The 23,442-nt window shown below is 44.9% G+C and overlaps 1 protein-coding gene across 1 annotated transcript in view; it reads left to right on the top strand.

Moving 5' to 3' along the window:
- The window catches only part of LOC141975265 (maestro heat-like repeat-containing protein family member 2B), a 77,246-nt gene extending 54,468 nt beyond the window's left edge, over nt 1-22,778 (top strand). The window contains 7 exon segments of the mRNA XM_074935564.1: nt 1,024-1,120; nt 7,014-7,114; nt 10,282-10,408; nt 11,784-11,870; nt 12,331-12,394; nt 16,808-16,934; nt 22,770-22,778. Of these exon segments, the coding sequence (XP_074791665.1) occupies nt 1,024-1,120; nt 7,014-7,114; nt 10,282-10,408; nt 11,784-11,870; nt 12,331-12,394; nt 16,808-16,934; nt 22,770-22,778 (612 nt within the window).
- Nucleotides 22,779-23,442: the final 664 nt, after the last annotated feature.

Below are 23,442 nucleotides of genomic sequence, written 5' to 3'. Positions count from 1 at the left end.
TCTAGACTGTGCAGTCCTTTAAATTCTGTCTTATTTAGACTTATAATCTTGGGGGGGAAGGATTTTTTTTAGAGGACCGATGCATTCAAATTGTGTGAATTGCAGTGAAAACAGGAGAGAATCTAACTCTTTGTGTTTGTTTGTTTGTTTTAACTAAAACATCAGGAACCAAGTTCTTCATACAGATCATGAGCCACAAGGTAGGTGTAAAAGTGTTGACCTCTCAGGCAGGTGGAAGGGCTCAGGATGGAGTATTACTTTAAGTGTGTATAAGAAAAGATAACTGAGCTCCCCAAATACATGGCTTAATTTTTCTTGGGAACTGGTTCTTTGAATCCTCTTAAATGTATTGGGAAAAGAGAATGTTTCAGACAAAAATCTATGGATTTTAGCATCTTGGAGGAAACCTTTTCTCTGTGGAGCACAAGAATACGTGGTTCCCGTACCCTACGTTATACGTGGGCCCCCAAGAATAAGCTTGTATCCTATGCCTGCACAGCGTAGCTGTAAAGTCTACCACTTGCTGTAGTGCAGTTGATCTTTGACACTTAATAGCTGTGATGGATAAATTGAAATGACTTTAAAGTTATTTCCAGTGCCTGGAAGTTGAAGCTAGAAAAATGCAGAATGGAAATAAGGTTTATTTTTAACAGTGAGGATAATTAACCATTGGAAAAATTACCAACTGTTGTAGATTCTCCATCAAATTTTCGAAAGACATCCAATTTTGATTTCAAAAAGATCTGCTCTAGGTCAAATGGGAATTAATTCCTGGCAGTCCTATGCCTTGTGTTCTACAGAAGGTCAGCCTAGATCAGTAGTTTTCAACTTTTTTTCATTTGAGGACTCCTAAAAAATTTTGAATGGAGGAGCAGGACCCCTTTGGAAATCCTAGACATAATCTGTGAACCCCCAGGGGTCTGCCGGTGGCAGGTTAAAAACCACTCCTAGATTATCATAATTCTCTTCTGGCCTTAGAAATCTGTGAATCTCCTCATTTTTCATCTGTAGGGTTGATATTTTTAGGAGGAGAGTGACACTCAGAGACTGGCTCAAAGCGTCCTCCAACAAAGCTTCAGTTCTTTCAGCATCAGTCAAATGGATTTAGAAGGCAACTATGGTAAGTGTTTCTTTGCTGGCTTCTAATATTCATGCAGGGAACTGGACTAGATGACCTCTCGAGGTCCCTTCCAGTCCTGCAATTCTCTGTTTCTATTCATGGTTCCTGCAAAGATACAGTGAGAGATCGCTTAGATCTTTGAAAGTATCTTAAACTTGGTTAAAGGAGGGAGTGGAGTAACTTTCCGCTATAGGCATTAAGTTTGGTGAATAGATGCTTCTGTGTATTAGAGCAGCAGTTCACAACTTCTTTCATTCTGGGACCCAAAACCAGGTGCAGCGGTGGTCTTGCAATTCAAAACCACACAAACGTTAGAGGCAATAAAGGATGATGTGGGTCAATATCACAGCAAGAAACAATACCTAGGTTTTTCAAGGGGGGTGTGAGACCGGCTGGGTAATATGTAGTTGTTGGGTTGGGGCCTGGGTGTTCTGAGACAAATGCTTCTAGGCAGTGTATTGGGTGCAGATACTCTACATCATGCCCCAACCTTTGTGAGCCAGGAAGGCTGGAGTGGGGGCGTAACTCAGCTGTGTGTGGTTCGTTTTATTAATTTAGTGTATGCAATCCGGCCAAGCCGCAGCGTTCTTATCAGTGATGTTCAAGGCATGAAGAGCTCCAGGAAGTTGCCATTTTGCAGTCCTCCACAGTGTGCATCATGGTTTGTGAGTTCCCACACTGACCTAGTGGACTATGTCCCCCAGCTGCAGCATGTCTGTGGTCTGGAGAAATGGATGATCCAACTAGCAGATCAAATTTGCTGTGTGGGGTACAAACTGGTTATAAAGCTACAGTCATGTCTTGTGCAGCCAGGGCCTAAATCAATTTCCTGGGGATCATCCCAGTGAAGTGACTGTTCTTATTAAGGCCCTGTCCTTGCCATAATTCATAATAGACTTTATTACCAGTGGCTGGCTCCAAAATGCGTTTTGCTACAGACGCAACATGGTTAATATCCTGTTAGTACTAGGGCTGTCAAGCAATTGAAAAATGTAATTGCGCACTTAAAAATAATAGAATACCATTTAAACATTTGTGGATGTTTTCTACATTTTCAAATATATTTATTTCAATTACAACACAGAATACAGAGTGTACAGTGCTCACTTATATTTATTTTTCATTACAAATATTTATACTGTACAAAAAACCAAAAGAAATAGTGTTTTTCACTTGACCTAATACAAGTAATATAGTGCAATCTCTTTATCATGAAAGTTGAACTCGCAAATGTAGAATTATGTACAAAAAAAATTGTTTTGTTTGAGAATGCAATGTAAAACTTTAGAGCCTACAAGTACACTCAGTCTTGCTTCTTGTTCAGCCAATTGCTAAGACAAAGAAGTTTGTTTACATTTGCAGGAGATAATGTGTCCATGCTGATGATGAATTCTGCTCAATAATGATCCAAAGCAGTGTGGCCCACACATGTTCACTTTCATCATCTGAGTTAGATGCCACCAGCAGAAGGCTGATTTTCTCTTTTGGTGGTTTGGATCTGTAGTTTCCACATTGGAGTATTGCTCTTTTAAGACTTCTGAAAGCATGCTCCACACCTCATCCCTCTCAGATTTTGGAAGGCACTTCAGATTCTTAAACCTTGGGTCGAGTATTGTAGCTATCTTTAGAAATCTCAGATTGGTACCTTCTTTGTGTTTGGTCATATCTGCAGTGAAAGTGTTCTTAAAATGAACATCATTTGCTGGGTATTCATCTGCGACTGCTATAACAGAAAATCTGTGGCAGCATGCGGGTGAAACAGTGCAGGGGGCGCACCGCTCTCCCCCAAGGAATTCAGTCACACGTTATTTAACCCATTATTTTTTTAACAAGTGTCATCCGCATGGAAGCATGTCCTCTGGAACAGTGGCCGAGGCATGAAGGGGCATACGAATGTTCAGCACCTCTGGCATGTAAACACCTTGCAATGCCGGCTACAAAAGTGCCATACAAACGCCTGTTCTCACTTTCAGGTGACATTGTGAATAAGAAGTGGGCAGCATATCTCCCATAAATGTCAACAGACTTGTTTCTCTCAGTGACTGACTGACTGAACAAGAGGTAGGAGTGAGGAGACTTGTAAGGTCTAAAGTTTTACATTGGGTTTGTTTTTGGGTGCAGTTATGTAACAGAAAAATCTATATTTGTAAGTTGCACTTTCACGATAAAGAGATTGCACTTCAGTACTTGTATGAGGTGAATTGAAAAATGTGATTTCTTTTGTTTATCATTTTTACAGTGCAAATATTTGTAATAAATAGAATAGAGTGAGCACTGTACATTTTGTATTCTGTGTTGTAATGGAAATCAATATATTTGAAAATGTAGAATACACCCGAAAATGTTTAATACACACACACAATAGAATACCAATTGAAATGTAACTGTGCGATTCATTTTTTTTTTTTTTAATTTTTTTTTGAGTTAATCGTGTGAGTTAACTGTGATTAATCGACAGCCCTAATTAGTACCATGGTCAGGTAAGGGTGCTGCCCTCTCCAGAGGCCTAGCCAGGTATATGGTGTTGGTTTGAGGCATTGGGGACTTTTTCCCCCCATAGTAGTTCATGGATGCACGGGCTTGGTGCTCTGGAACCATTGAATGAAGTTCAGGGCTTGTCTACGCTTCCGCTTAAGTTGATGTAACTTGTGTCGGTCACGGATATGAAAAAGCCACCCCCCTGAGCTGTCCGCACCAGCACTAAGTCAGTGGGACACACTCTCATTGGGTCATAGCTTCCACCTTTCACTGAGGTGGAGTAATTATGCTGACAGGAAAGCGCTCTCTGGTCTTCATAGTGCGTTCACACTACTGCCCTACATTAGCGCAGCTGCAGTGAGTCTGGTGAAGACTAGCCCCCAGACCAGGACCCTCTTGCAGTGTGACTGCCCCTTGGGGCACACTCTCACTAGGACAAGCCTCCTGGGCTTCAGCTCCTCCTTGATCTGACCTCGGAGCATTCAGCATCCCTGTCGCACGCCATAAGCTCCCTGCAGTGAGCCACCTGAATAGGACAGCTGGGGAAACCTTACACGCCCTCCAAAGGGGCCATGCACCCCCAACTTCAGCAGTCAGGAGTGACTCTCAGCCAGCGGTGTAAAACAGAAGGGTTTATTAGTCGTCTGGAACACAGCATAGAGCAGAATCTTCTTAGCACAGAAAGCAGGAAGTTACAGCAAAGTTCAACTTGAGGAGACCCAGAGCCATGGGTCTCTCCTCCTGAGTCCCAAACCAGGAGTCTGACCAGCCTCCAGCAGCCCACCTTCGGTCACACCCAGTTGCCCCTCCTCCATCCTGTATGCTGTTCCCCAGGCAAACCGGTCACCTTGCCTCCACCTCCCTTTGTTCTCCAATTCCTCCAACTGGCTCGTGCAGAGGATGGGGCCCAGCAATCAGTTGCCAGGATACAACTATTGTCTGGGCCCAGGGAGCTAGACGGCACTTGCACCTTCCCTCTCGGGGTATCTGCAAAGGTCCCACACCCTTATCCCCCCACCTAGATACTTGTGCAACGCATAGGGAAAACTGAGGCGCGCACAGTATTCATGCAAACACTAGGACATTTTCCACTTCGTCACAAGTAGCCATTTGTCCTAAGTACCTGTGTCAGTCTTTCTCAATGGCCTGTCCCTCAGATCCCCCTGACACTGTTTAGAAAGGCTGCAAGCTTTGGATTCACCAAGGGCAAGTGATGCCTGACCAACCTGATTGCCTTCCGTGATGAGATAACTGGTTCTGTGGATATGGGGAAAGCAGTGCATGTGATATATCTTGACTTTAGCAAAACTTTTGATACGGTCTCCCACAATATTGTTGCCAGCAAGTTAAAGTAGTGTGGATTGGATGAATGGTCTATAAGGTGGATAGAAAGCTGGCTAGATTGTCGGGCTCAACGGGTAGTGATCAATGGCTCCATGTCTAGTTGGCAGTTGGTATCAAGCGGAGTGCCCCAGGGGTCAGTCCTGGGGCTGGTTTTGTTCAACATCTTTATTAATGATCTGGATGATGGGATTAATTGCATCCTCAGCAAGTTTGCAGATGACACTAAACTGGGAGGAGAAGTAGATATGCTGGAAGGTAGGGAAGGGTCCAGAGTGACCTAGACAAATTGGAGGATTGGGCCAAGAGAAATCTGATAAGGTTCAACAAGGACAAGTGCAGAGTTCTGCACTTGGGAAGGAAGGAAGGAAATCCCATGCACTGCTACAGTGTAGAAAAGGACCTGAGGATTAGAGTGGATGAGAAGCTGGATATGAGTCAGCAGTGTGCCCTTGTTGTCAAGAAGGCCAATGGTATATTGGGCTGTATTAGTAGGAGCATTGCCAGCAGATCGAGGGAAGTGGTTATTCCCCTCCATTTGGCACTGGTGAGGCCACACCTGGAGCGTTGCGTCCAGTTTTGGTCCCCCCACTACAGAAGGGATGTGGACAAATTGGAGGGAGTCCAGCGGAGGGCAACGAAAATTATTAAGGAGCTGGGGCACATGACTTACAAGGAGAGGCTGAGGGAACTGGGGTTATTTAGTCTGCAGAAGTGAAGAGTGAGGGGGAATTTGATAGCAGTCTTTAACTACCTGAAGGGGGGTTCCAAAGAGGATAGAGCAAGGCTGTTTTCAGTGGTGGCAGATGACAGAACAAGAAGCAATGGTCTCAAGTTGCAGTGGGGGAGGTCTAGGTTGGATATTAGGAAACACTATTTCACTAGGAGGGTGGTGAAGCACTGGAATGGGTTACCTATGGAGATGGTGGAAACTCCATCCTTAGAGGTTTTCAAGGCCCGGCTTGAGAAAGCCTTGGCTTGGATGATTTAGTTGGTGTTGGTCTTGCTTTGAGCAGGGGGTTGGACTAGATGACCTCCTGAGGTCCCTTCCAACCCTGATATTCTATGATTCTAAGCTGGTCCCTGGTATCAAAAAGGTTGAAAAACACTGATCTTTGTAATCAATCTGGCCCGTCCCCCTTACTTCCAGCTATCTAGAAAACCTCCCACAGTCCGTTGGCCCATGTTCCTTTCTGTGCATGCCCTCTGTACTCTGATACAAACGTGGATAAATAGCATGGAAGGTGTGAGGGGAGACACATTTGTGATGGCAAAAAAGCTGCTGCATGGACACAAACTGAATCCTGAAGAAGAGGTCTATGTATGCTTGAAAGCTTGTGTGTCTCACTATCGGAAGTTGGTCCTCCCCTACCTTGTCCCTTCTGTGTAACTGTTAAGTGATTAAGGTGATTCATGCCTGTCTCTGGGTCATAGTATGGACTAGGAGGGAACATTTTCAAAAAGTGCCTGTGACTTAGGCCCTCACTATGTTCAGTGAGTGTTGGGCTCTTAAGCACCTGCCAACCTCTGCACTTTACAGGGCCAAGTGCACTGTAGTGCAAATTGCATCCTTTACTCCAGACATGTTTGTTTCAGTTTGATTTTTTTCTTAATCCAGCAGAGATGGCCTTGGAGTATGAAGGTAAATGCAAAAGGATTTACTTCAGAATGCGGTGCTTCTGCCAATCCTTAGCATGTCACTACTGTACAACTAGCTAATTTGGTAGCTTCAAGGGTTTTTATAGTAATGTTTATTTCCAGCTCACTGTTCTGCATAAGTATAGTCATTAATATGTACTGGCCACTCTGCACTACTGATTGCGCTTTCCTCATTTTTAATTGAATATTCCACTCACCCAAAATCCGAAGTGAATTTGGTTGGGTACACACAGTGATTGCCAACTTAGCAGTTTAGCATTTTTGTCTCGGCTATTAAAAATTGATGGCTTAACCCCGTTAGAGGGCAGCTCCAGTACCTAGTATGTTTCCACTCTTGTTAATTGTGTTGATGATGAACTTAAATCTTGTTTTACAGAATGTTTTTTCTTTTGTCTTTTTATTCCTTCTCTTCCAGTTGATGCTTTGGATCCAGAGAGGTTAATACAATGTCCCTATGATAAATATCATCAAATCAGGGCCTGTCGGTTTCCCTATCATCTTATAAAGTGCAGGAAGGTAGGATGGGATGTTAAGGTCTCTAATGCACTTGGGAAATCATATTTTTGCAAATGCTAATGCATGGTGAGCTCAGTATGCTGTGCTGCCTTTTGCTAGAAGGATGCATTCACTTGCTATTAGGCTGGAAGAAGCCGTCTTTATTTCATATTTATATCGCTCCTCCATTTACCACTTCGTAAAAGCATCCAGTTCATATTTAGTAATGCCCTTCAGATCAGTGCATTTACCCTGAAGAAAGGCGAAACAGGTTCTTCAGAATACCTAGCTCAGTGACGGGATCCTATTCTCTTCCAACAGTTCACTCATGGGACCAGGGTATTTACTTCCCACTTCAGGCCATGGAGCAAATGCAGCCAGTGTTATATGGATGCCTTCTGGCTGGCCAAAGCAGAAGTGATCTGATGTTGCAGTTAATTCTTTACTTTGCAATCAGAGCAGGAGAGCTGCTAAGCCATCTTTTTTTTTATATTGCTAATAACTCTATTCAGTGTACATCTGTCTGCAAGTCCCTCTTCGCAGTCTTCTATCCTGGGCGAGAATGCTGTATATTTAAGAGGAGAATCTGCTCCTTTCTTTTGTCCTCTCAGTCTAGTATCTTATTTTAAGCTCTCCAGTGCTAGTGTATATTAGTTGTACTGGTATAAGCGCACTTATACCGGTATAACTGCATCCATGTGTTAAGATGATGTACTGGTCTGATTGTATTGGTGAGGAATCACGCCCCTAGCCAACATAGCTCTAGTAATATAAAAGCCATGCAGAGCAAGCCTGAGCAGTGGGTTCTTCCTCTTTGTATTCTTGCTCTTTTCTAAGGGTAAAGGCTCTTCATTCAGTGGGGGCCAGTAGTGCTCTTCTATGTCCGTACTAGTTTACCTATCCTGGCAAAATGCTCCCAATATAGATGTGGCCTCAGCTGGAACATTGAGTAACTTCCCTCCTGTTTCAGGAGGGTTAAATTAACTGCAAAGACTTAAGCTCTAGCGCAGGCAGAGACTTATCATAGAATATCGGGGTTGGAAGGGACCTCAGGAGGTCACTTAGTCCAACCCCCTGCTCAAAGCAGGACCAATCCCCAACTAAATCATCCCAGCCAGGGCTTTGTCAAGCCTGACCTTAAAAACTTCTAAGGAAGGAGATTCCACCACCTCCCTAGGTAACCCATTCCAGTGCTTCACAACCCTCCTAGTGAAAAAGTTTTTCCTAATATCCAACCTAAACCTCCCCCACTGCGACTTGAGACCATTACTCCTCGTTCTGTCATCTGGTACCACTGAGAACAGTCTATATCCATCCTCTTTGGAACCCCCTTTCAGGTATTGGAAAGCAGCTATCAAATCCCCCCCTCCTTCTTCTCTTCCACAGACTAAACAATCCCTGTTCCCTCAGTTTCTCCTCATAAGTCATGTGTTCCAGTCCCCTAATCATTCTTGTTGCCCTCCGCTGGACGTTTTCCAATTTTTTCACATACTTCTTGTAGAGTGGGGCCCAAAACTGGACACAGTACTCCAGATGAGGCCTCGCCAATGTCGAGTAGAGGGCAACGATCACGTCCCTAGCTCTGCTGGCAATGCCCCTACTTATACATCCCAAAATGCCATTGGCCTTCTTGGCAACAAGGGCACACTGTTGACTCATATCCAGCTTCTCGTCCACTGTCACCCCTAGGTCCTTTTCTGCAGAACTGTTGCCGAGCCATTCGGTCCCTAGTCTGTAGCGGTGCATGGGATTCTTCGCTCCTAAGTGCAGGACTCTGCACTTGTCCCTGTTGAACCTCATCAGATTTCTTTTGGCACAATCCTGCAACTTGTCTAGGTCCCTCTGTATCCTATCCCTACCCTCCAGTGTATCTACCTCTCCTCCCAGTTTAGTGTCATCTGCAAACTTGCTGAGGGTGCAATCCACGCCATCCTCCAGATTATTTATGAAGACATTGAACAAAACCGGCCCCAGGACCGACCCTTGGGGCACTCCACTTGATACCGGCTGCCAGCTAGACATGGAGCCATTGATCGCTACCCGTTGAGCCCGACAATCTAACCAGCTTTCTATCCACCTTATAGTTCATTCATCCAGTCCATACTTCTTTAACTTGCTGGCAAGAATACTGTGGGAGACCATGTCAAAAGCTTTGCTAAAGTCAAGGAATAACACGTCCACTGCTTTCCTTTCATCCACAGAACCAGTTTTCTCATCATAGAAGGCAATTAGATTAGTCAGGCATGACTTGCCCTTGGTGAATCCATGCTGACTGTTCCTGATCACTTTCCTCTCCTGTAAGTGCTTCGGAATTGATTCCTTGAGGACCTGCTCCATGATTTTTCCAGGGACTGAAGTGAGGCTGACTGGCCTGTAGTTCCCTGGATCCTCCTTCTTTCCTTTTTTAAAGATGGGCACTACATTAGCCTTTTTCCAGTCATCCGGGACCTCCCCCGATCACCATGAGTTTTCAAAGAGAATGGCCAGTGGCTCTGCAGTCGTATCCGCCAACTCCTTTAGGACTCTCGGATGCAGCGCATCCAGCCCCATGGACTTGTGCTCGTCCAGCTTTTCTAAATAGTCCCGAGCCACTTCTTTCTCCACAGAGGGCTGGTCACCTCCTCCGCACGCTGTGCTGCCCAGTGCAGTAGTCTGGGAGCTGACCTTGTACTTTTTTTGCCTCTGTCTTCACGAACATTAGCTTTTTCCACATCCTCTGTCACTAGGTTGCCTCCATCATTCACACTTTCCTTGACTTTCTTCTTGTTCTCTAGTTTGTCGCTTACTTAATTTAAAAATAAAGTGGCTGAATTATTTAGGGTTTCAAAGCACTTACTCCCCAGGTCGGCTTCTTAGGGCAATTTCATCTGTGCATTGAACCATGCCAGTGCTGACACTGCAACAGTTTCACTGTGCTTGTTCTGGGGCTGATCTTCAGTCAGATAAATTCAGGGCGTAGTTTAAATGTAAAAATAAACAAACATAGGCTGTATCATAAAGGATGCGTATGCTTTGCTGTTTTTCCACTGCTTTTGTGCTCAGGACCTGAACTAAGTTTGACTTTCCTTGTTTTAATTTTTTCAACCTATTTCAGGATGCAGATTGCACAAACCCTTCACTAGTGATTAGAAAACACAAGGGTTTGGGTGAATTCAGTGAGATAGCACATGCTTTTTCTGTTTCTCTAGAACCACCCTGAAATTGCAAAGCAGCTAGCCACATGCCCCTTTAATGCCCGCCATCAGGTTCCCAGAGCTGAGATCAGCCATCATATATCAAGCTGTGATGACAAAAGCTGCATTGAGGAAGACATTGGTGAGAAAATAGTAGACTCCTTTGGCTCTGTAAACTCACTTTGGGAACTCTTGGGCTAACGGAGTTCTAACGTAACTTTTGCTGTTAATGTTAGATTGTTTTAATGCTCTATTATTCCATAAGCAACCCTTTACCCGTAGTGCTTCATGATCCTGAAGCAGCAGGAGTCCTTGAAGGCTTGAGTTTCATTCATTCTGTGCCCATGGAAATTCTCCTAAGCATCTGAGAGGCAACTGGCTTGCATTACATGTGTTATCTGCCAGAGATTTTAGCATTAAAATGGGAACTGTGCATTATGCCATAAACTGTGTGTGTTGAATGAGATCTAGCTGGGAATCTGGATGGCTTAGAGAGGAAAGATAGTGGCCATGAGAGAGGTGGGTCTCCAGTGCAGATCTGACCTGATAGTGACCAAAAATCTTTATAGCCTGTCTAGTGGCATATGTGAAATAAATTGGTCTCAGTCCAGTTCTTAATGGACAAGTGTCTAGATCATAACAATCCTCACTTCTGTTACATCCTACTTGACTATCTTAGCGGAAAAGCCATGACTGAGCCAGGGAGGCTGAATAACTTTCCCAACAGGAGTTAGGTTCCTCCAGTTCAGAGTGGGGCAAGTTGGGGAGGGGACTATGGAGAAGCTTCCCTACCACTGCCCATGCTGTCTGCTCTGTGATGAGGAGTTCACTATCCAGGTCTGTCAGCCCAGCACCTAAATCACTTGGTTATGTGGGTCGTGTTCCAGTTCTTCCCCCCACTGATATCTATATGGCTATCACTACACTGGAAAACGTACCTATTCTCTGGCAAATGTAGAGTTGTACTGAAGATAGCAATGATGTGCATGTTAATGTAGACAGGGCTTAGAGCATGACAGTAGTGAAAAAACCCTGAGAAGATTTTTGTGACATGACAGTAGAAACACACCTGAACCCTCTCCCAATTCGTATGTTGGAGCAGCTGCACCATTGCTGGAAGATGTGTGCAGAATTGTTTAGCTTTAGAAAAGGCCTAAAACAGGCATTGGCAAATGGGGGCCACATCCACCCTGCCAGATCATTTGATTTGGCTTGCCAAACATTCGGTGTTGTAGCAAACCTTTCTGAGTTAGACAATATATAGCCTCTTAAGGTATGGCCCACCAAAGGGTTCTCATGGATTTTGTATCCCTTTGCTACCTTCAAGATGCCCATCCCTGGCCTCAAGAGTTTTGCTCCTAAGACTAGGGGAGTACCTGATCAGCTTCCAGTGTATGCTGCTCCTCTCCAAGGCCTAGAGCTATTCTACAGCTAGGTCAAAAAATGATTAATGTACCTAAAATAGGATTTTATTTATCCAAAAAGATTTTCTCACTAAGACTCTTCTTTGCTTTAAGTGAGTCAGTCAGATAACTGCCAGGGAGAGAAGATGAACATTGTCAGCATGTGGCAGCCGCCTCCATGTGAAGAAGATTGGGATAGAGGTAAGGAAGTAGGTTGATGACACGGGCTGTCAGCGCCTGCTATTCCCTTCTTCTTGTCCCCAAAGAAGTCACATGGACTAGGAGAGAGAGGTCCCATAGATCCTTCTGCACAGATCATGTGTTGGGACACCCAATTATACTGTCCATGAACAAATTAAGTTCCCCTGCTTCACAGGCTCTTCCACATGCCTTCTATTCTTTACAGAACTTCTGTTGTTTTCCATATAGTCTGTTGCACCATCTGTGCTTTGATGAAAATGGAAATTGATGATAACCTTTACACTTTATATTTCTCAGTTAAATGTCTGCTCTGCTGTCACTTATGCCAAGCCGTAGAAAATTCTCATTCCGTTTTGTAAACCTAGCAGCGTCTCTGCCGTATTTCTTATTTGATGTTGCTATGACGCTTGCAGAAGTTACTCAGTACTGAGCCACAGTGATGTCTGTTTCCTTTTGGCAGATCTACAGGAGCAATCAAATTCTACTTTCGTCTGGGGCACGTTCAGTAGTGGCGTAAACAACAGGTAGCAAAAGGTGTATTTCTTGTGACAGTGCTTTCCATAAATGATGTGCTTTCAGACTACTTTGAACTCATGCTGCTGTGTTGTTGGGAAGATGCAATTTACTTTATGAATCCTATTTTTGGGGTGATGGTGGGGGCGTTCCCACTGGCATGACTCAACAGTCCTGTGCCCCTGGGTCAATGTTTCCTGTCTCCTTTTAGTGGCAGATCCATATGAGAGTATACGAACATACTGTTGCTACCAGATAATGGTTACTCCTCTAGTTCTACTGTAGTACTATTAGTGCTGATGGCCCTGGGTTCAATCCCCACTGGTTCTGTATTTGTGGGGGGGGGTATTAAACACTAAACTGTTACGCTGGGCTTGATAGAAATGCAGACTGATGTCAGCTGTTAAGCAATTTAGGCTTAAACTTCTGACAGCTAATCTAATCTCTCATGGCCTGAGTCAGAAATAATCATTTTGTTGTTTGTGTAATCACAATGCGGGATTGGAAAATGAAGCATAATGTGTCTGGTCATTATCTCTGTCTCACCCCTGAACACCCAAATCATTGTACTGTGCCTTACCTGTCTAATCAGAGGTCATCAACATATGAACTTCTACAGCCTGTAACAGTGACATAGAATTGTAGGACTGAAGGGACCTCGAGGTCCTCTAGTCCAGTCCCATGCACTCATGGCAGGACTAAGTATTATCTAGACCAGTGGTTTTCAAACTGCGGGTCGTGACCCAGAACTGGGTTGCGGAATGAAGGGCACTGGGTCGCGGCGGCTCTCGTCAGCACTGCTGACTGTTAAAAGTCCCGTCGGTGGTGCTGCCCAGCTAAGGCAGGCTAGTCCCTAGCTGTTCCGACACTGCACTGTGCCCTGGAAGCGGCCAGCAGCAGGTCCAGCTCTTAGGTGGGGGGTGAGCCCCAGGGCTCCATGCGCTGCCCCCGCCCCGAGCACCGGCTCTGCACTCCCATTGGCCAGTTCCCGGCCAGTGGGAGCTGGGTGGGGCAATGCCTGTGGGCGAGAGCCATGCGGAGCTGCTTGCACCCCTGCGCCTAGGAGCCAGACATGCTGCTGGCTGCTTCCGGGGTGCAGCGTTGTCCGCGGTGCCAGGAAAGGCAGGAAGCCTGCCTCTGCACCCCAGCTGCACCGCTGACCAGGAGCCTCCCGAGATAACACCACACCCCTGCCCCAGCTCTGAACCCCCCAAACCCAGAGCCCCCTCCTGCAGCCCCAGCCCAGAGCCCTGACCCCCTCCCACACTCTGAGGCCCTCATTCCTGGCCGCAGCCCACACCCCAGACTCCTCATCCCCAGCTCCTTTGGATCGCGGGCATCAACAATTTTTTTTCAACTGGGTCACCAGAAAAAAAGTTTGAAAACCACTGATCTAGACCATCCCTCACAGCTGTCTGTCTAACTTGCTCTTAAAAATCTCCAGTGATGGAGATTCTGCAACCTCCCTAAGCAATTTATTCCAGTGCTCAACCACTTGGACAAAAGGAAAAACTTCCTGTCAAACCTAAACCGCCCTTGCTGAAATTTAAGCCCATTGTTTCTTGTCCTATTCTCAGTGGTTAAAGAGAACAGTTTTTCTCCCTTTTCCTTGTAGCAACCTTTTATCTACTTGAAAACCGTTATGTCCCTTCTCAGTCTTCTCTTCTCCAGGCTAAACAAACCCAATTTTTTTCAATCTTCCCCCATAGGTCATGTTTTCTAGACCTTTAATCAGTTTTGTTGCTCTTCTCTGAACTTCCTTCAATTTGTCCACATCTTTCCTGAAATGTGGCACCAATCATTGGACACAATACTCCAGATGACATTTAATCAGCATGGAGTAGAGCAGAAGAATTACTTCTCGCGTCTTGCTTACAACACTCCTGCTAATGCATCTCAGAATGATGTTGACTCCTATTTAGCTTGTGATCCAGTATGACCCTCAGATCCTTTTCTTCAGTACTCCATCCTAGGCAGTCATTTCCCATTTTGTATGTGTGCAACTGATAGTGGAGTACTCTGAATTTGTTCTTATTGAATTTCATCCTGTGACGGGTTCCCCCAGGGGTGCCACCTGGGACTGGGGTTCCACTGAGCCCACTGACTCACCAGCCTGGGCTCCCTCTCAGCACTGTGCTGCTGTCACAGGCTATAGACTGCTCCTGGACCTACACTCCCAGCAGCATTCACACAGGCAGGGACACACCCAGCTGCAGTTTCATGCAGGCTTTGGACAGCCACTGCATGATCCAGCAATAGAGAGGCTACAGCCAAAATAACCCCCAGTCTGGGACCCCAGAGCTGTACCATCCCGCCCTGATCAAAACCCCAATCAGTATGAATTTATTGCCCAGTTCGCCATTCCTTCAATGTGGAGAGGACAATGCATACTTGTGTTAACCAGGCTGAGATTTTTCCCCAGACACTTTGGTCACAGGCATACCAGTTTAGATAAAGCAAAAAAGTTTAACTACAAAAGAGAGATTATAAATGATTACCTCGTAAATAAACAGAACTGCAAACTATAAGCCGAAAATACTAGAAAGATTGGATATGAATTAACAAATTCTCACCCTGGCTGATGATAGTCAGGCTTGCAGATTCTTAAGGGACAAGCTGCATTTGTTTTGCAGCTTGGGATCTCCTACCCTGTTCCAAGACTTTTTCTTTTAGAGCTTCTCTCTGTTGAGTTGTGGGGAAGTGAAGAACAACCAACGATGTCACTCCTTGCCTTATATAGCTTTTTCATATGGCAGGAGCTCTGTTTCAAACTTGGTTCCCAGACCAGTTTGTGGAAAAATTCAGGTACCCCAAATGGAGTCCAGAAGCATGGTCTGGTCACGTGCCCTTGCAGAGTCATAGCAGCCATAACTTAGACTGGCCTTCCACAGGAAGGCTAAGCTATTCCACAGTCCATTGTCTTTGTTGATGAGCCATTAGCACTGTTTGGCTTCTTCACTGTTGTACCTGAAAGGCTGGCTGTGGGTGTTTTCCAGAGTAAGCCCCTTTGAAATACAGATACCTAGTCAATATTCATAACTTCAAATACAAAAATGATACATGCATACAAATAGGATAATCATATTCAGCAAATCATAATTTTTCCAATGACACCTTACATGACCGATCTTGTACAAAACATCATAATTATGCCATAATCAATGATCCTAATAATAACACTATGATGAATATGGAGTGTTGCACATCCTATTTACTTCAGACCATTTCTCCAGTTTGTCCAGATCATTTTGAATTTTAATCCTATCCCCCAAAGTACTTGTAACCCCTTGCAGCTTGGTATTGTCTGCAAACTTTATAAATGTGCTCTCTATGCCATTATCTAAATTGCTGATGAAGATACTGAACAGAAGCGGACCCAGAACTGATCCCTGTGGGATCCCACTCAGTATGCCCTTCCAGCTTGACTGTGAGCCACCTACTCTCTGGGAACGATTTTCCAACCAGTTATTCACCCACCTTGTAGGAGCTCCGTCTAGGTTGTATTTCCCTAGTTTGTTTATGAGGAGGTCATGCGAGACCATATCAAAAGACTTATTAAACTTAAGATACACCACATCTACCATTACCCTCCCCCATCCACAAGGCTTGTTACACTGTCAAAGAAAGCTATTAGGTTGGTTTTGCCACGATTTGTTCTTGGCAAATCCATGCTGACTGTTCCTTATCGCCTTATTATTTTCTAGGATTCGGCAATTTGATTGCTTAATTATTTGCTCCATTATCTTCTCGGGTACTGATGTTAAGCTGACTGGTCTGTAATTCCCCAAGTTGTCCTTATTCCCCTTTTTATAGATTTGGCGCTATATTTGCCCCTTTTCCAGTCCTCTGGAATCTCCTGTCTTCCATGACTTTTCAAAGATAATTGCTTATGGCTCAGATATCTCCTCGGACAGCACCTTGAATATTTTAGGATGTATTTCATCAGGCCCTGCTGACTTGAAGACATCTAACTTGTCTAAGTAATTTTTAACTTGTTCTTTCCCTATTTTAGCCTCTGATCCTATCTCATTTTCACTGGCATTCACTGTTAGACGTCTGCATGAAGTCTGCATGTATAGAGATGACTAGGGCATGTGTGCTGAGATGCCATTTACAGTTGAGGGCAGTGCAATACTGATAATCAAGCTTTAACTCTGGTTTTTCTTGCTGTCTTTGGCTTATTTCTTTCTTGTCTGGATGACTGATTCTGGGGATTTTAGTCAAAGTAGATGGCATCAACATGTTGCACACTTTTCTCTAGCCTTTGCGAGGAGAAGTAACTGTTCTGATTGCATGAAGGTTTGTTTAAATTAACATACTCTGTTGTCTTCAGTTTTAGAAAAATACTTGAATATTTATAGTAAAAGGTACTTGGCTAAAAGAAGTACACACGTGTAGGATAATTCGTATTTGATCTCTTTCAGCCCTGGGTCCAGCGTAGTAATGGAACAGAAGAGTAACCTAATGTCAGGCATGAGAGCACCTAAGTCCTTACCATATAGCCTACCCTGGAAAAGCAGTAAGTACAACGGCTGGTGGTCTCCTCATGCTGTAAGCTGGGACCTACATGTTAGCTCAAAGTGGAATGGGATAACTTTTCTCTGTATTTTTATTCCGTGTGTCAGCATTCCCCTACATAAACTGAAATGCTTTTATTACCACCATCAGCAAGTGGAGATGGAGAGCTCTGTAACACAGTCCTCCCTAGAAGCAGCTGCATTTCTGTAGTGGATGGAGTGTCTTCTGTATCCAGGTTTTATTTTGCTGTAGGTGGCATTGTGTCAAAGGTTGTCAGGCTCCATGTATTGCCCCCATTACTGTAGCATCTGACATTTAAATTGTTCACCGCTATTGGTTGAACAAAAGTCGAGGCTTACAAACAGGGCTGAGTTTGGCACAGTGGAGCTCAGCACAGTTGTAGCTCTTCGGGTTCAGCTGCTACTGAAGTCAGTGGACGCTGTACACGTGTGCAGCAGCTGTAGCATTTGGTTGGTTTTGCAAAACTTGATTGAAATCTCAGAGCTAGGGTGTGTCTATCCAGGAAAACCTACCAGTGTTACTTCCAAGGGGATGTAATCTAAACTAAAAAGGCCATTGTTTGGAATAAGGGTTCACGTAGGAAGTCACCCACATAGTGGTGTAGTAATGTGTATTCCTGAGGGAATTCTGCATTAAAAAATTAAACATTCTGCACACAATATTTTAAAATTCTGTATATTTTATTTGTCAAAATAATAATATAATCACACCAGTTTCAATTATTTTGGTATCTTATTTCAAAATACCTGTCAGCCAGTATGTCTGTAACAATACAGACAGCAAAAAAGATTCCCCCAGGAGTAGAGAGTCAAAGAAACTCCTACAGCAACCCAGTTCCTGTTTCTCTGTTATGCTTTTGTTGGGCACCTGTCTGAGTGTGTCACACACATCAGCTGGGCCCATCTTGGGAGAAATCTCTGTCCCTCCAGTCTTAGGCATCCACACCCCCTACCCTCCCAGAGTCCAGCTGTGGGGGACTAAGGGGGTGCCCCAGACACCTGCACCCCCTACCACCCAGAACCCAGGGATCCAGAGGGAGAAACAGCCTGATGCTGGGTCCCAGGCTTGTACAGAGTTTCCTGCATGCCACTTTCTTCCTTCAGGACATGCTGGGAACTGCACCTGCATGGAAAAGTCCAGCTCCCCCTCCCCCTGGCAGTGTCATGTATTTGCAAGCTAGAGAGCCAGGCTCTGCTGGGTCCCGCATCTGCTACTGACAGCCAGCAGCTTTGCAGCACTAATTCTGCTCTGGGGGGAGGGGGGGAAATGAAATTATGTGCAAATTCTGCACTGTGTTGTGGCACAAAATTCCCCCTGGAGTAAATGTTGGTAATTTCCCCTATATACAAGCCTGGGTCTGTTCCCAATGGTGTCTATGGATGAGTCTATTGTAGTTGTTGGGGAGTGTGGGCTCAAGACTTGGCATTTTTCTCAGTCATCTGATGAGCTGAAATGGCTGTTATCCCTCCCAAAGTCAGATCCTGAGCTTCAGCTCCATGCCTTACTCTGAATGCCCTGTCTCAGCCCTTTGCTGCATGGCTGCCGTGCTTTCCTGTCCACCACATGTCCTGCTAGTGGAGGGGACGTGGATCTCCGATCCGCAGATGTCAGGCTGTGGGGACTGGAAACGGCTCAGAAAAGAGAAGCAAAAATTACCCAGGGTCTGGAATGGCTTCCATACAAGGAGAGACTAAAAAGATGACTAAGCGGGATGTGATAGAGGCCTATAAAATCATGATTGTTGTAGAAAAAGTGAATAGAGAAGCATTATTTACCATTTCACACAATACAAAAACCAGGGGGTCACCTGATCAAATGAATAGGCAGTAGGTTTAATACAAACAAAAGGAAGTACTTTTTCACACCGTGCACAACTAACCTGTGGAACTCATTGACATGGGATGTTGTGGTGACCAAAAGTGTAACTGGGCTTAAGCAAGAATTGGATAAGTTCATGGAGGATAGCTCCATCAATAGCTATTAGCCAAGATGATAAGGGATGTTACCCCATGCTTTAGGTGACTCTAAATCTGTAACTGCTTGAAGCTGGGAGTGGAAGAGAGGGGTGGATCACTCCATAATTGCTCTGTTGTGTTTACTCCCCTTGAAGCTCTGGTAGGGGCTACTGTTGGAGACAGGATACTGAGCAAGATGGAATATGATCTGACCCAGTATTGCAGCTCTTATGAGCTCTTGCCACATATGACTCTTCACAAGGTTTTGTTCTTTAAAAACTGATTCAGTTGCCCAGTGTCCCAAGAGCCCGATTCGCAAAGCATTGAGTTCAGGGTAACTATTATTAAACAGCCTGGTGGTATTCCATGCCATTTGGATCTTAGGGAGGGAGTTTCATGTACTTACACTATACTTAATTGAAAATCTTTTACCCCTTAAACAGCAACAAGCATTAACTGGAAGGAGGTGTGACCCATTGAGCGTTTTTCTTGGTCCCCTTGTCAAACTGTAGCCTTGACGGACTGGCCATAAAGCTGTCCTGTTCCGGGGATGCCTGTGGCTTGAAAGAAAACAAGATTTTGCAAGAGAATTCCTTTGAAGTAGCCATTAGTTTAAACATTAGGGAGGATTATGGTCTTTTACTTCTGAGTATATGACAGAGTTTCTGTGATCTGAGCATCTGTTCCCAGTGTGAGCCCCACTTGCTACAGAGACTGTCTCCTTGATCTTGGGCAAGTTACTTAAGCTCCCCGTGCCTCAGTTTCCCCATCTACAGAATGGAGGGATGGTAATACTTACCCTGCAAGTTAAGTATTACTAGTTAGCTGAGAAGATAAACATGCAACTTATAACGCATCCTCAGATGAAAGGTGATGGAGAAGCACAAAATAGCATTATTACGGTTTACACTTTGGGTAGGAATTTGCCAGTTTTAAAAAAAAGGCCTCCACTTTTGGAGATCCCCATTGAAATACACACGTTACTTGACGCCTGCTGTAAATTGCCAGGCAAAAGCGTGAATGAACTGAGAATGCAGCATCGTGGACACAGTTATTTGCAGTGCAAAACACACTCCACATAAATGGGGGCTTGGTGTGAAGCTTATTTCTGTAGTTTATTTTTATCACTGTATTTTGAGCTAGTAGGTCAGGATTCATGTAACTGTAACTCTGAGGTGCTGAGCGATGAATACGTTTCAAAAGCATAACGTCTAATAGTCTGGTTGCAATCTGATTTAAGAAAAATCTGAAAATTGTAAAACACTATGCTAATCGACTCCTTCTTTGCACCAAGCAGGGTATTTTTTTTTACCCTTTAAGTGCAGTTGTCCTGTCAAAAGCAGCCTTACATAAAACACATGGGCGGGGGAACAAGAGAGATGATTAATTCCCAAGTTTTCCTCAGGTGTTAGGCCAGAAAATTCATGATGATATTATTTATATCGTTGTTACAACCAGGATCTCATGGTGCTAAGGGCTGTACAAACAGAGAACAAAAAGACAGTCCCTTCCCCAAAGAGCTTAGAATCCAAGTAAGAATCTGAAAGTCATGCTGGCTTGTGCATTGCCAAGAATTAGAGATTCTGCAGCTGGAACTCAGTTTGACTAATCTGGCTATACGCAAGCCAGCTCTCCCTCTCAGCTTTGCTGGCTTTGCAGTGCTAGCAGAAGTAGTTTGGTCAGTAAAGTAAGCAGAAAGATAACAAACAAATGCACATAAGTGGCAGGTCAGAGTAAAGGGAACTGTCTAATATCCTCGCTTTTCAAGCCAGAACTAAACTTTAAAAATGTTCCAGTACTTCGAGCAGCAGTGAAGCTTTTTTGGACTCCTTTTTAAGCAGACCTGTTATGTACAACCAGATGCTTAATCACCTCCCATGATTAAAAAGCCAGGCAGCCCAGGATATTGTACCAATTTCACAATAAAATCTGCTGGGTGCATGTGTCTAGGGAGTACAGGGTGCGTTGTCGGCAGCCCTCTGCTTTTTTTTTATGCTGAGGTGCATGGATGGGAAATTGGTACTTGAAAAATGACTGCTCATCAGCTTTTGCTATGGTCATCACTATGGGCTGGCTGGCTGTGGTATGGAATAGTCGACCATTTCCAGATGCTGGACAGTAGGTGTCCTGATTTCAGGTGGAGAGTCCACATGTATCATTGGACAGGTACTGGAACATTTCACAGACAAAACCTGCAATCAGTCTTGTCGCTGTATGGGCAGGCCACCTTGGGATTGTGTGCACCTGTATCTGATTAGATTTTCTAGTACATTAATCTTGTGAGATGAGGTTTTCTAAGGAGGATACTTGGGTGAAAGGGGGAATGGCTTAGCTCAGTGCCTGAAGGTCACAGCATTGATAAACACACACTGGAGATGAGTTCAGATGTGTCTGTGTACATTTGGATTGGTTGAGAGTGAGCTAAAGCAGAAGGACTTACGCCAAGTCTGTGGTAACGACCCTTAACGTGCCCAAATAGAGCAGCTGGTCATATAAAGCTTTAGCCAGCTTTCTAGCCAAGGTGTGGTGAGGATCCAGTCTAGCAGGGCTTCCTGGAGACCTACAGAACGTACCTGTGCTTCATATTTGATCTTTCTTAATGAATCATTGCACTATGGGCTGATGCATGGCATCAGCCTTGTTCTGCTGGGTCAGCTCCCAAAGACACAGCAGTAAGGACGGTTGCTTGGTTTTCATTCCACTGAAGGTGTTGGAGCTCCAGCCAGACAGGCTGGGTCTATTTTTGGGAAGGAACTAATGCTGAGCTCTGGGCTCAGGTTGGGCACTAGTCCTGATCTTGCATGAGCACAGCCAAAGGGGCAGGAATAAGAGCATCGTCACCATACACTGGGACTCTATATAGAGCAGTGAGACATCTGCTTCTCCCAGTTAAGGAGCTTTTCCTGCATGTTGCTTGTAAACAGAGAACAGTTTGTCTAATAAACTGCCCCCTTCTCTGTGTATATGAAAGGGCCCCTAAGCCCTTATCCAGGCCTCCAGTCCCATTCCCCTACTCCCTGGTGTGCTGACCAAGGAGCAAAACGCTAGCTCCCTGGGCTAGTACAGGTGTTGCTTGTGCTCTGGTGGTGGTAGCATGAGGAGTGCTGCGTCGCTGCTTTGGGGAGACCGCAAACTGCCTGGCTGTGAGCACGAGTGTGGAAGAACGGTCCAAGTGTCTGAGTTTCAACACAGTGATTGACTTTGGTGAGGGGGTAGCTTGTGGACCTAGACTGAGTCCAAAGCAGCTTGTCTGTTGCTTACAACTGGGGGATGATGTTAGAGCTGCTATTGTTGATTATCTAAAATGTCTTGCTTTTTAATCTAATTGCAGGAGCCGGTAACTGAAGATCAGAGAAGAGGCTGCTATTGAGTGCTCATCATCTGTTTCCTTTAGAAATGTGAGGTGCTGGTTAGGAGACTCAGACTTATAAATTCCCTCTGTGTTGGCTAAGCACTCGCAGCCCTAACCTTCCTGCAGAACTGTCCTTCACATATCGGCTGCTGTCCCGAAATTATCCCGACCAAGGTGATTAGACAGAATGCTGTTAACCCTTGATATCAGAGATCAAACCCTCAAAAACTAACTCCACACACGCTGATGCCAAGGAGCTAGCAGAGTTCAAACTGTCTGGATCAGCATGCTCTACAAGTTACCTCCTGTAGGGTGTTTGTGTAAATCATTGCTCAAGCCCTGCATGTCTTTGGATTTAAATGCGTTGCAGCTGTTTACCACTGCATGGTGCTGATGGTACGTCCCTCTCATAGGGATTGCTGTGCCAGGTCAGACCATTGGTCCATGTGAGCCCACACTGGGGGTAAGCTCTCGGTGGTACATCTCTCCCCCATGGGGAGTTAGGCACCTGAATGTTTGGTTCCCTCTGTTTCCCTCCAGAGACCTTGAATGTGTTTGTATGTCCCAGGATCAGATCAGCTGTAGCTCTAAGGCCTGCCTGTTATGCGCACCCACCTAGATGTGAAAAAGGAGCTGCCATTCAGACTGTAGATGGTGTATGGGGGAGTCAAAGCAAAAAGTCTTAAAACAAAATATTCTCATTGCTGTTTAGATTAGGCCTAAAAGTTCATCTGTAAGAGAGCTGGGATGGGGGATTCTGCTGAAAAGTGGCTGCCTTATCAAAAAAACAGTTGCACTGTGCCCTCCCACCGTGGCAGACCACACTTCACATATGTGATGCCCAGTGCATGCTGCTGCTTGAGCACCTCTGGCCTGGTGCCCCTCTCTAGTCTCGCTCAGACTCTCTTGGGCTGTGGGGACTTGCAAATGATTTTTGTACTCCGTCACAGGGAGCGCCATTTAGTTCTGAGCAGGGGCATGTGTGGGTGTCCTTGTGCTTCATGGAGAAGGTGAGGGAATGTTAATTGTTGTAAGAACAGGGCTGGGGTGGCAGGAACATTACGCATCCTGGGACATCCACCCAGTCTAACACCTGGTGTCACGTGATCTGGACAACATTAAAGCGTGAGAATATCCAGCCAGATCCTGGTCTGTAGCTCTGTCCCATCTGTGTCTGTCCAGCAGAGCAAAGGGAACAGAGGGCAGCCAGGAA

The sequence above is a fragment of the Natator depressus genome, chromosome 20 (assembly GCF_965152275.1).
Source record: "Natator depressus isolate rNatDep1 chromosome 20, rNatDep2.hap1, whole genome shotgun sequence".
Taxonomy (NCBI): domain Eukaryota; kingdom Metazoa; phylum Chordata; order Testudines; family Cheloniidae; genus Natator; species Natator depressus.
This window is presented reverse-complemented; position numbering and strand designations above follow the sequence as displayed.